This window comes from Megascapheus bottae, chromosome 29 (genome assembly GCF_031878675.1).
Source record: "Megascapheus bottae isolate mThoBot1 chromosome 29, mThoBot2.hap1, whole genome shotgun sequence".
Taxonomy (NCBI): domain Eukaryota; kingdom Metazoa; phylum Chordata; class Mammalia; order Rodentia; family Geomyidae; genus Megascapheus; species Megascapheus bottae.
Window position 1 is genome coordinate 1,448,580 of NC_143537.1, and position 13,735 is coordinate 1,462,314.

The 13,735-nt window shown below is 54.4% G+C and overlaps 1 protein-coding gene across 1 annotated transcript in view; it reads left to right on the forward strand.

Annotated features, from left to right (window-relative positions):
- Slit3 (slit guidance ligand 3) overlaps nucleotides 1–13,735 on the forward strand; it is a 230,622-nt gene that overhangs the window by 162,922 nt on the left and 53,965 nt on the right. The window contains exon 6 of the mRNA XM_090320813.1: nucleotides 13,507–13,578. Coding sequence (XP_090176939.1) covers nucleotides 13,507–13,578 — 72 coding nt within the window. The remainder of the gene's footprint in view (nucleotides 1–13,506; nucleotides 13,579–13,735) is intronic.

A 13,735-nucleotide genomic window follows, 5' to 3' on the forward strand; every position in this document is an offset into this window, starting at 1 on the left:
GACAGACAACCAGGGAGACTGACAGACAGAGAACCAGACAGACAACCAGGGAGACAGACATACAGATAGCAGACAGACAGACAGACAGACAACCAGGGAGACAGACAGACATACAGACAGACAGAGAACCAGGGAGACAGACAGAGAACCAGGGAGACAGACAGACAGAGAACCAGGGAGACAGAAAGAGAACCAAGGAGATAGACAGACAGACAGACAGACAGACAGAGAGCCAGGGAGATAGACAGACAGACAGACAACCAGGGAGACAGACAGACAGACAGAGAACCAGGGAGATAGACAGACAGACAGACAACCAGGGAGACAACCAGGGAGACTGACAGACAGACAGAGAACCAGGGAGACAGAGACAGCCCAGAAAGGAACCAGGAATAGAGGTGACAAGGACACACAATGACGGGCACAGCACCAGTGTCAATAGTTTTCAGGCCCTGGCGGTCTGGGTAGAGCAGCCTGCAGGACACACATTCCAGGGGGACTCAGAGCCCTGTCTCTGGCAGCCGGCTTGAATTTGGAATTCACGGTTTGATAACAAAGCTGGCCAAGAGGCCTTTGTGCTCCCTGGTTAGTCCACCCGGCAGCCCGACCTGGAGCGCGCCCTCTGCTTCCTGAGGTGAAAGAAGGCCGGGTCTACACCGGCGAGCCGGCAGTGGCGGAGTGAGAGGGTGAGGGAGGCGTGGGGAGGGGCAGGCCTGCCCATCTGTCCATACCATCTCTCTAACCTTGGCAGGCATTCGCTATGTCACTGCAGCTCTAGGTGTGTCCACAAGCCGGGTCAGTGCACACACACACACACACACACACACACACACACACATGCACGCACGCACACGGCCCTACACGATCCAGGCACTTTCTGACTCTTCCCAGTTTCCTGTGCATACTTTCATCCCAAGCATTTTCCTGCCCCAGAGCCTTTGCACTTCCCACCCTGCTTGCGGGGCTGTCGTTCCCTCAGACTCCCAGGCAGTCTGGGCTCAACGTTGCCTCCTCAACCCCTCAATGACAGCACCTGGGTTGGCTGTAGTGCTCAAGAAGTGTGCTTTGGCTCAAGTAAGTTCCCTGGAGTAAGGCAAACAGCAAAAAGAGACTCATTCAACCCTGCCAGTCCAGAAGGGACTCAGGGCGGCTTCATCCATAGGTGACCGTGGCACTGAGGGCTCCGCCTTCTCTCCAAGCCCTTAGTGAGGTGCTGAGGGGGTGACACGGCACAGTTCCCAGACTCCATGCAAGGGATTCTGGGGCCGGCTTCGTGCCTCCCTTCTGAGCCAGCCGTTTCCCCAGGAGTCTGTGGGGCGCACACACGTAGGGGCAGGGAGGCCTGTCCCCTTCCAGAGCTGGCCGCCTGGCTGACACCCGCACGGGGCCATACACAACGTGAAATGGTGGGTGACTCGGTGCCAGCCAGCCCAGGCAGAGCCGGGCGCCCAGCAGGTCACAACCCCCTCCAACACCAAGACGACAGGGACTAAACCCACAGGAGCCTGGTCAGGTCCAGAATCACCCAGCCCGCGTTCTCTGGGACAGTTTTCTATGTGGACAATCGAGGCCTCTGAGTACCACATCACAGCCTGTGTGTCTGAGTCCTGTGTGTGAGCCCGGACGCTGTCTGTGCCCCGGCGAGCGCAGACGGAGTGACTCCAGCTAGACTCTCAGTAGACAGGGGCTTTAAGAGAGGCCCAAAAGGTGTGGGTTTTGCCTAGAGACCTTAGTTATCTCCGAGGTGTGAGAGGACGGAGAAGAGGCTGAGCAGAGCTGAGGCTCAGGACAGGAGAGGATGAGAGAAATGGAGGCTTCACAGTCCCCGTGTTCAAGGGGCAGCAGACCCGGTGGTTTCTGCCTCCAGCGCCAGGCAGCGGGGACAGGGGCAGGATTGCTGGGGCAAGCCCAGCGCTGGTTTCAGGGGTTTAGGGTGTGGCTAGCAGTGTGCTCTTCGCAGCAGCTTTCGGTCTGCAGGAGAGATGAGCAGAAAATCAAGAGAAGTCCCGAATGCCCCCGGGGCCCGGCACAGGCCCGGATCCGCTCTCTCCACCGTCCCTGCTGCCCTGCGCTGTTAGCTATGATTGTTCGCTGACTGTGTGTACACACATGGGGGTACACCTGAACTCAGGCACACACACGTGTGTAACACACACGTGCACACACACAGGCACCCGTGAGAACCTTCTTTTTTGACCTGTGCATGGGAAGCTGAGTCCGGCCTGGCCGAGGTGTGGGTTGGCGTCTGGCTTTGAGAGCAGGCAGGCCAGCAGGCCAGGGTCCTGCAGGCTGGGGTCACGCCCTCTGCCCTATAACCATTCAGAGGCTCCAGGCTCGGGCTGGAGTCAGGCTGCCCGGAGCCAACAACATCAGCTTAAACGAATTCCCAGCCTCCTGCCGGCCTCTGTGCCCGTGGATGGGGCGTGCGAGCCAGCCCCTCGCTTGGTGGGGCGTGAGGTCACCTGGCTGGAGTGGACACACGCCCCCCCTCCCTGGAGGAAGAGGCCACGCCATGGCGACCCGCACCCGCCCAGCTGTCACCTGACCCCCTCTCACCCGAATGCACCTCCAGAGGGAGGGAGCATCCTCTCCCGCTGTGTGCTGAGGCAGCCATCAGACATCCCGGGAGACCAGAGGGGCTACTGCGAATCCTCCTGCCGGCCTGCTGGACAGCATCCATCCCCTAAAATGACCGAGCTATGCGAACGGCAGCCCCGGTGGCTAGAGACCACAGCCATTTGCAGATTGCAGAGCCCTGGGCCGCAGTCATGGCTGCCGGCGTCCCATGAGAGGAAGTGTCTGCATGCCGTGGGCATCTCATGGCCAGCCTGGCCCTGCAGTGCCCAGCCACGACCCCCTGACCTTTGGGAAGTGAATTGGCTTGCGTTGGGCCAGCTCCTAGTCTCTTGCCCAAGTGAATTGTCAACGAGATCACGGGCCGACCACTGCCTCGTATACAGCCCGGAAGTGGTCACCCAAGTGAGAATGGACACCCACGTTCACAGAGCACCCGGTTCTGTGTGCACCCTGAGAAAGCCAGCACTGACCAACCAGGGACACACAGCGTCCTGTGTCACCATCCGAATACCACGTCACAGGAAAGGCCAGGCTGTGAGGCAAGGAAGGACAAGCCCCGCTGCCAGGCGGAAGCCTTCGGGGAGACCGCTGGGGACGAGTGGACGGGAGTGGGCGTGTGTCTGGTCCCCAGTGCTCAGCCCAGGGCACTCACTCCAGTCTTGACCTGCTCCCTACTCCGTGGCCTGAGAACCATCTCTACGACCGTTGGTTGTACAGTGGGGTTCCAGTTCAACATGGAGGATGATGCAACTCCACCCACCTGCCCCCTTTCCTTGTTCCCCATCTCTCCCGGCCCTTCCACCCCTCATGTGCATGGTTCCTGCACACTGCATGTCTTGGCTGTGTTTCAGCTTCTGATACTCATTGTATTAAGCTGTATGTATCTACAACCATCTGAGCATTTGACGTGGGAGCCAGCAATATAATTGGGGTGAGGGCGGAAATAATGGTGCCCTCATCCAGGTGGAGTTAGGAAAGCTGGACCTGCACGTGCGGAACGCTGAAGCTGCGTCCCAGGGAGTCAGCCACCTTGCCCTAATTTTACAGTCTGGAGGGGATCTGTAAGACATTTCATGGGGCCAGAATGAAAGGAGCTTTCTAGAGTTTTCCTGAAGCCACATGTCCCTGTCCCCGCCCCCCCCCCCTCTGCCTCTGACCTCCTGTCCCTTACGTTCAGTATCCCAAGAGATTCCTCGGACCCCATGTCACCTAAGCCAAGATGCTCAGCTCAGTTCTGGAGCTCGGACGGGAAGGCTGCTCCTCTGGGGTTCGTCTCCCATCACCCCGATAACGATGCCCTGCCCACCGACCCACCAGGCCTCCCCCACCCGTGGCCCCTGTGTGGGAATGACATGGCATGGCAGGAATTCAATCTTCTCGAACCGTTTTAGATGGAGACGCTGTAGTTTTCTTGGCCGGGTTGTTGTGACGGAAGACGAATCTGCCTAGGATAGCATCCATCTCCGGCCCTTGTCTCAGATCAGCAATTCATGCGATTAGGCTTCCAGAATGGTCCTTCTGCCCTCTCGGCTCCCGCTGGGCGGGGAAGCGGCATGGCCACGGGGTGAGTGGCTTGGCCGGCGTGGGCTCACGACACCGCTGCCGTGGCACTCGGGGTGGACACCTCGCTCTCCACTCCACCAGCTGGTGGACTTAACAAGCGAGAAATCAATCACACCGTCCAAACGTCTCCTTTCAGAAAGCCCACGATCACGGGCTGGCAGTCTCGATTCGCACAGTTAACGGGGAGGACGCCGAGAGGCAGGCGCTGGCGGTTCTCAGAAATGAGAGGTCGGGGCCGGGCCTGGCCGCACATCTGAGTACTCAGAAGTCAGAAGCAGGTGGAGGAAGGAGACCTGCCTGGCCTAAAGGTCCTGAAACTCTGCCTCAAAAACCAAAATAGCAGGACCAGAGGGCCAGGCAGCTGTAGGAAGAGATTTCCACAGCCCAAGAGCCGGCCTGCAACACGGTCCCCTGCTGGGCCACTCAGCTAAGCCACGGAGGCCTTGAGTGGGAGCTCGGCAGGCAGATGGGCGTCGAGGTAGGAACTGGGCAGAAAGAAACCTCACTGCCCGAGGGAGGAATCCAGGCTGAGAAACCATGCAAGACAGCCACCCGCACACCGTTCCCCTGTCCCCACCACCCTGCTCCAGCTTGCAAAGAAACCAGCCCTCTCTCTGTCTTCGTCTCTGTCTCTGCTTCTGTCTCTCTCTTTCTGTATCTTTGTCTCTCCATCTCATTGTCTCTGTCTCTGTCTCTCTGTCTCTGTCTCTTTTTCTGTCTCTCCCTCTCTGTCTCTGTGTCTCTCTTTCTTTGTGTCTCTATCTCTCTGCCTCTTAATTTCTCTCTCCGTGTCTCTCTTTCTCTGTGTCTGTCTCTCTCCCACTTCCCTCCCCTTCAGTCTCTGAGATGTCTAACAAACTCTGCTGCCCCTCGGATCTCAAGTTGGACAAATACAGAGACGGCGCTCCTTATCCTCCTGAGGGGTCATTGCAGGAGTCTGCCACTCACAGCGCTCTGTCAAGCTCTAACTTGATTAAAACGGAAAGCCGCATTGCTTGGAAAGCAAACGTGAAATGGAAATCGCTTTACGGAGTACTCTGCCTCCCGAAGCCTAGGTTTATGGATTACCGGGGTTAATTTATGCCATCTTCATCCCATACATTAATTCTGAATATATTTGTTGAAAATTTCCTGTAGCTTGCATTTATGGTTGTCAAAGGGGCTTTTATCTTGAAAAAAATGGCGCTAGTTTTAATTACAGTTCTAAATGGCTTCCTAACCACTGTGAACTCTGGGGCTGCATTATCTCTGTGACAGCCGGGCCACTCCCGCTGTATTGATTTTGTCATTTACTCCATTAGGACGGATGTAAACCTTTTGTACAGAGGCAGTTCTGGCCTGGTCTTGGGGAGTGGGGGTCCCGCAGAGGAGATACTCTTCCTGCCCCATTTCTGCCTCTCTGGGTGCCCAGCCATCTCCTGGAGCTGTGGAAATCACTTCTCCTGTCACCTTGTCTCAGACACACTGGACATCTCCAAACAAGACTCTGTCTCCGAGACAGAGAGCCTCCCTCTGTGTCTGTCTGTCTGTCTGTCTGCCTCTCTTTCTTCCTTTTCTTTCTCTCTGTCAAAATTCACAAGACACAGAACTAGTTTTTCTTCTCCGTGTCTGCATCCCCTGTCAAGGGCTCTGCTTTTCCATCTTTTGGGGATGGGGTCCCTATCTCCTGAGTCATTGTAAGGTAAGAGCGAGGAAGCAGACTTCTCCCAGGTTGGCAGCAAAGAGTCACTAGAAGCCTGGGTGCAAAGCTCTGTTCTCAACCTAGTCCACCATGCTTCAGTGTCTCCTTCCGTGAAAGCAGGGAAACAGAAGACATGAGAGCCTGGCCTGGGACGTGATGTCACGGTGATGGCTGTGTCATGTTGTTGTCCCAGGGCCCTGCTGCAGAGGAGGAGAGGAAAGACTAAGGAGTGGGGCGGTGAGTTCCTGTGGTGTTGGAGTTTTAGGTGCCGTGCTCTTCCTAGCTGTGTTAACTAGAATTAGCCAGGGACAAACAGAAAGGGAATCCGGGGTAACTCTGCCTCCCCAAACCACGTTGCTGTTCTTCCCCGGCTAGGGAAGAGCATGTGTCTTCTCCGATGTAAGTTTGTTGGCCCTAGCTTCTTGTACTCCAGACTCCTCACTGAATACACGAAATACATCTCAACAATAGAAGTAGCTGAGGTCGTAAATCTCTGCGCCTGAGTGGAACCAGCAGAGTTTCTCTTCAGAACTTTGTAAAAACAACTCAGCCGCCGGCCACGTATCTTCAGAGCTGAGAGGGGACCTTCCAGATTCTTCCCTAGGATGGATCTTGAAGCAAATGAAATTAAGCAATGCCAGAAAGTACATTTTTTCAGGTTATGTGCTTGTCACTAGTATAATTCTGCCAACTGCCTTTTGAGCGGGCCAAGTTTCCCCCACTCTGCGGATACACAAACCGAATGTGTGCCCTGAATGAGCATGCGTGCACGCGCCCGCCTCTCCTCTCTCTGTGAGTCTACCTCCCCCTAGACCACACCTGCCTGGCAATATCCTGCTTCTTGATATTCGTTTTGTTAAACTATCACTAGTTATTCAAAGGAGTTACACTACCACAGTCCTCAGTGAATACCATGTTGTCGAGTGTGTGTGTGTGTGTGTGTGTGTGTGTGTGTGTGTGTGTGTGTGTGTGTGTGTGTGTGTGCTATCAATCTCTCTCTATATATGACCCTGGGCATGTCTTCATGCTATGTGTGTATCCTTTGGATCTAACTCCCACATGTGAGAGAAAGGACATACACACCGGCTGTCTCTCTGAACCCGACTTACTCAACATCCTTTTTTTCAAGGTCATTCCATTTCCTTGCTAATGACATAATATTATTCTTCCTAGTGGATGGGTAAATTCCATTGTGTAGAAGCCCCACAATGGATGGATGGATGGATGGATGGATGGATGGATGGATGGATGGAGAAAATATGAGATAGATAGGTAAGATAACCAGAGAGAGACACAGAGAGAGAGTGGGAATTACACTTTTAAATTGAAAGTAAGATCCTTGGGGCCCAAGGCCAAGGCTGTGCCCCGTGCAGGAGTAGAGGCCCTCAGGCTGGGCTGGCCTCTGGAGACCGGATGTCTTGGTCTCACATGCACTGGAGATCAGACTCCTGCCCACTCAGCACCACCTTCTCTCCCACACGAGAGGCCCAGGCTCTGGCCTCTGCAGTGCTCCAAGTCCCGCAGCTAGGACAGGTGGCCTGTTCTAAGGGGAAGTCCCCCCTCCAACCCCTCTGGGGTGGACCGAAGACCTCTGGCTAGGGTTTGTGCCATTGGCTTTAGATTTGGAACAGGGGAGGGGGTGACAACTCTTCATCCTGCAGCTCTCCTGTCCCCTCCTCCCTTTGCCCAGGAAGATGGCACGTGGCGGTGGCTGCGAGTGTGGGTTAGGAAAGCCACACACGTGCCCCATCTCTATGGAGACAGAGCGCCTGGGTCCCAGGACCGGACCCCAGCGAGACCCTGAGGGATAGGGACACTTCCTACAAAGAAACAGAGTACGCAGCCACAGCTGGCAGCAGGCCAGGCACCCGCCAGCCTCTGGGTGATGGCTTACAAGAGAGATAAGGAGAGGCCTTGGGGAGCCAGTGCCACCAAACGCCAGGCTTTCAAATCAATGCATGAAAGACATGGTGCTGAGAACTTCCCGCTGGCAGCCCCATGTATTCGCTACATGAACTGCCACAGCGTAGGAGAGGTAAAACGTCCTCCCAGGACGTTGTCCACCAGGTCTGAGGCCAGCCGTCAGACCTTGAACAGATGACAGCAACATTCTGCTCGGATCCCAGAGTTGCTCGAAATCAGATGGTGCCTCCTTGTTGTCCCCACAGAGTGTGGACAGCCTTTGACGTGCTCTGTGGTTGTTTGGGTGGCTGGCGTTTTTTATCTATCTAGAAATGCCAGGGAGTTGGGATGAATTTAAAGCTTGCCCACAACTACAGGGGAGCTCCGCCTCTTTCCAGACCCAGGCTTGCTTAGCCGGGATTCGCCGCTCCCATGTCCTGCACACGAAGCCATCTGCCAAGTGTCTGGTGTAGAGAAAAGCGTGGAGACGCAGCCGTGGATGACGGTGGCTTCCCAGAGGTTGTGTGGGACTCTCCTTCACACTTCAAGGTCAGGCGTGTGTCACGAATCCATCACCGGATTTTGGTTGCTACAGAATTGGCGGCTTGAAGGAGAACCTACCTAAGTGCGTGCAGTTTTCGCCTGCTGAGAAGTTGAATATGCTGAGTGGAAATAAAATAACACATGAACAAAGAGGCTTGACACTCTTTGCACGGCCAAGTACCCTTGTTAAAATAGAGTCCTGTTCAAGCGTCACCCAGGCTGAAAGCAAGCTATTCTGGTGGGGAGTTTAAGTCATCTCAGACCATGCCCCTTCTGAAGTAGGTTTGCTTGATTGAAGTCTTTAGGTAACAGTTACCTAACTCTCGCTGCTCATACCCGTGCAGGAGACGTCAGAGGTCTGCACTTAACCTGCGCTGTAAGATTTGTTTGGAGTTGTATGCCCACAATAGGGAGAGATTACACACGGCTCTCTAGGTGAGGTTGGGAGAGCATACAGCTGTCAGTTCTGTAGACAGGGTCTTTGCCGACACGTAAATAATTCATGGATTGGTAAACACATCTGTATGCATGTCTTCCCGGGTCCGGCGGACGAGTGTATTAAAGGTGTACCTCCTCTTGCTCATTGTGGGGTGGCATCTTTGTGTAGAATCGCAGCAGTTCTATGATGGGAGAAGCAAACCCCTTAGCAGAGAGAGCATGGCTCAGATCAAAGCTTCGTTTTCACGATAAGTGTGACTGGCCTTCAATTATTAGAAGTCTGTCATTTCGTTGGAACATATTTTATTTTTCTCTTCATTGGCCAGTTAAAATTAATGTTCAGCTTTATTTTTATTCTGGAAAGACCCCCAGCAGTAGCAGACAAATGTGTCTACAATATACTCTTTAATAATGATGCTTATGGAATGTTAAATTGCCATTAAAAGGGGAGGGGAACTGTGACGCATTACTAGATTTCTTTTTTTCTGCTTCAAGGACACCCAGGTGACAGGGAGAAGACAAAGGCTTCATGCCTGTGTCCTCTGCTTTGTTTTACAGAAGCACGGAGTGTCCAGGCGTTCTCATCACAATGGCAACAGTCTAATTAATTCTCCCCAGCCTAAAAGAAAAAAAGTACACCTTCAGTGTGTATGCGTGTATAGATAAGTGTATGTTTATACACATGGTGTGTGTATAAATGTGTGTGTGCATAGGTGTATATACAGATGCATACGTGTATGTGTGTGTGTGTGTGTGTGGGAGAGAGAGAGAGAGAGAGAGAGAGAGAGAGAGAGAGAGAGAGAGAGAGAGAGAGCACATATGTATTTATCCAAAGCAAATCCAAACCTCCATTCACACAGTGTTCACTGGTTTCAAACTGCAGGTTAGGTAGCCAGCTTCTGAGTTCTCACCCTGCCTCACCCTCTTCTCTACCCTAGATTTAAACTCGCGCTGTTGGGTTCCAGGCAGGCTGCAGCCCCAGGGATATCTGCTCTGCTTACTTGGGGCTTCCATGCCTGAGTCCTTGCTGCCTGCCCACACTGGAGATAGAAATTCGCCATTTCTTGTACTGTTTCTTGAGCTCAGCTACTTTTCCCAGGAGGAGGGAGGGCTGAGGTCCCAGAGCAAGGCACCCTGGCTGGGTCAGGCCCGGGCATGTAGCTGTGCAGACCTTGTGTGTAGCTAACTCGTGATAGAATCAACTGTCCTCTGTGCTAGGTAAAGCCTTTTTCTAGAGATTTCTCTTTCCCAGGCATTTCTCATGGGAATTCAAGTGCATCCCTGAAATCCTGAAACAAACTAACTTCTTCACCCCCGCCCCACCGCTTCCTTCACCCGTCTTTATTATTGAGAGATAACTTGCCCTTAATCTGTGGTAGCTGGGATTTCAAGGGTTCACGTGTGCTTACTTTTTTGAACCTCCGAAGAACTATTTGTAGGCTGTTACAATGATGAAGTTTGGAATTGTGGTTGAAGGGGCTGAGCCGTAGTAATAGGAGGCTATCATGCTTGGAAGCGGGGATTCCTGCAGATCACGCTTCCTCCCCCCCGTCCACTGCCTGTGGAGATTATTTTCAGCCCTCGTTTTCGCTGGCGCTCCTTCCTGGCTTGTTTATGTTCTCAGAATAGAAAAACACAGGAGTCAGAAGCGGAGGCTGTGCCAGTCAGGGCATCTGCGCTGAGTTCTCGTCTGAGGATTTCTTCCGAAATGGGCTGTGGTGTCATTTTAGCTCGTATTGTTTGCTGACATCCAAGCTTCCCTGGGAAATTAGACTTAATTTGATATTGGGAATCGTTTGGGGGCTCGTCTGGTCCTACAGAGACAGGGGATGTAAACATCAAATGGGATTGGGGACGAAGCAGAGGACACGAGAAAGTTCCTGCAAACAGGGACACTGTCCCTTCCCCGGCCTCTGCCACCGGTCCTCTGCATCCCTCAGGGACTCTGCCAACTGCATACCTTTCCAGACCTTTCTAGAGCTCCGTGGTGGAGAGAGCCTCTCAGAGGACAGGATCTCGGGGAGGCTCTGAGCCCAGTGTGCCCCGAGTTTCTCAGTGCCATGGGAAAGGCCAAGGATCCACCACCTGGCTGCGTGGTTCGCGGCTTGGCACTTTCTTCTGTATGGTTTGGTCAGTAGCCAGGTACACGGTGCTATCCTGAGTGCCGCTATGCGCGCCTGGCCCTGCGCCGGGCGGGGGTGAGTGATTTGGTGAGGAAGAACCAGTCTGCTGCTCAGGTCTCCCAGCTCGGTGCCCCGGGCTCTGCTGGTTTGCTTTTGAGGGTTTTCTCTGAGTTTGTCAAAGGCAGCGTCTGGATCTGTGACCTGAGAACTGAGGATACAGATGGGTGAGCTCAGGGCATGGCGCCCGGGGTGAGATGCCGGGAAGCGCAGTGCTCTGCCCTGGGCTCCAGGGGCTTTCGTGGGTTCTGTCGCATGCCGACTCCCTCAAAGAAATGCCCAGCTGACACTGAGCCTGCCAGTGGGAACTGGAGCGAGCAGTGCAGATTCTCCCCTAGCCAGATGACCCAGCCACACCACTCCGCCGCCAGCCCCACCTGGGAGCTGCAGGGAGACCAGATGCCTTCTCGGCTCTATTTCAGCGGCCTGGGCAGCGAGTCTGTGATGGGACGCGGAGTGTGTTCCCAGAGAACCTTCTAGATCTTCCATGCCTCATGTACCCTTTTCCAATCTCCTCTCACCATTTTGTTCCCCCGCCTCCTTTCTACAACTTTCTCTTCCTCCCAAGATTCCTTTTATTAAACACTCCGCCCACCCCAAGGAAAATGTGTATCTTTAGAGTCACCCCCACTCCAGTTTCTGGTGTTCCCCAAAATGAAATGGCCCCAGCACACAGTAAGGCGCTAAGAGTGAGAAGTGTGTGTCAAGCCCATGCAGTCCGTCCCCTCTCAGGCACCCCAACTGGATGATTTAGAGACGCAGGCCAATGGGCCACTTTTTGCCGAATTCAGCATGTTCTGTGAAAAGTTTCTTAGAGCCAAAAGCCAACTGGATTGCATTTCTGCTTGGTAAGGCCGGGTGGCCTTGGCGAGGGGCAGGGGAGGGTGAGTCACCCTCCTTGATGAACCGGGCGCCGGGTGATAAATCTGGAGACGGGACCGCAAAGCCAGGCAGGGTTAGCAGAAGCTCTGCTGGCACTCGGAGGCCCCACTGCCAGCCCAGGGAAGGAGAAAAATCATGCAACGAACAGGTTGGGGAGGATGTGTGACAAGCAGGGACCCTGTGAGAATCCGTGGCTCAGCCACCAGCCACAGTGGGGGCCACGGGGCCTTGGAGCTCACGCAGTCCTCTGTGTTTTGTTGTTAGCCTGCACCATCCCAGCCCTGTACCACGAAACATCCCCCTGGCTCGCGGAGTCTCCTGAAGGGAAGGCAGAGCCGGCCCCCGCCAAGCCTCGGGGTACCTCGCTCAGACCCCGCTACCATTCCACACCCATCCTTTCTCTTGGCCTTGATCCCATCCTATTTTCAATCCTGTTTTCCTCTAATAAAGAATAATAATATCATCCACTCAAGGCCCTGGAGGGTTGCTCTGCCTCGCCCTTCGTGTAAGTGAGAGGGGGCGCGGGCAGGTTTCCCAAGATGATGGGGAGCTAGGAGCCCCCGCAGGGGAGCTTGCTGCAGCCCGAATTTACCCGGCCGGGCTCTCCTCCCCAAGACTCTGCACAGGCCTCGGGTACTAGAGTCATTTCCTGTGGACCGTCTCTTCTGTTGTTTTCAGGGATTCAATGAGATCTCTGTAGATAAATGTACACACACACACACACACACACACACACACACACGAATGAATAGATTACATTTAAGTTGGGTATGGGCATAATAAAAAGTTCCCATGTTTTCAAGAATACCTGGCTTTGGATTTAGAGAAAATGCATTTTCTTATGCCTCAACTGGAAGACGTGGACTCCCTTGGGAATGTGACCGGTAACGAGGGCGTCTTCTCCCGACTTGCCCGGCACAGGGAGCCCTAAGGGGGTCCTGAGGGAGGCCAGCGCCACCTCCCCCAGCCCGGGTGCCTCACCCTGGGGCTTCCTCTGCATCCAGGGTGCTGGGTGCGGCCCACAGGATTTGTGCTTACTTGCACAGATCAGTGTTTCCAGGGGGTCACCTCCCAGATGGGCCCTGTTTCGGGGAGCGGAGAACAGCAGACCACCGCAGGCATTTGATGCTTAGAATAATAAAAAGACTATAAAATTAGATTAGTTGGGTCTAATTTAGAATTGGTGCCCCCCGGCCCCCCATCCGCCCCCATCGCTGCCAGGCAGATCAAGTCTGGAGATTTAGCGCTGTGTCAGGGCAGAGAGACAACAACTTGCAGGGAAGGGAGCCCCGGAGAAGAGGAGGCGTTCCGGGAGGTCACAGGGGGCAGAGCTCTGACCTCCAATGATTTACAGGCCTTTAGCTTAATGAAATTGTTTCAGTGACATGACGGTAAGAGCTCGTAATGGATTGGATGCCCTAATGTAATGAAATTACTCCCTTCTGCCTAAAAAAAAAATGCGCAATTAATATTTACTGAGACCTGCCAGCCTTTGGTGAGCTTGCCCGGGCGCTTGTCTCAGACGGAGAGGAGAGACCGAGCTGAGGCAGAAGGCTGCTCTGCAGGAGCTCTGCCGGGGACGGGCAGAGCTGAGAGGGGGTGGAGGGGACAGGTGCCCGCCGGCTCTGGCTCGCCGGCTCGCCTGCTCACTCTCCCTCTGGCTCGCTCACTCTGGCCGCTCAGATGCCCCAGGCTGCCCTGTCCCCGCTCAGCCTTCACGGTGTCCCTTGCTCTCTACAGGCAACTGGACAACAACCGAATCAGCTGCATCGAAGATGGAGCCTTCCGAGCACTGCGCGACCTGGAAATCCTGTGAGTGGACTCTGTGGTGGCAGCCTGGGGCATGTGTGTGCGTGTGAGTGTGTGTGAGTGTGCGTGCGCGCACGCGAGCGTGTGTGTGCGGTGCAGGGAGCAGTGCAGGGAGACGGTGTGCGGGGATCACACGCTCTCCCTGCTGCATCACCCTGAG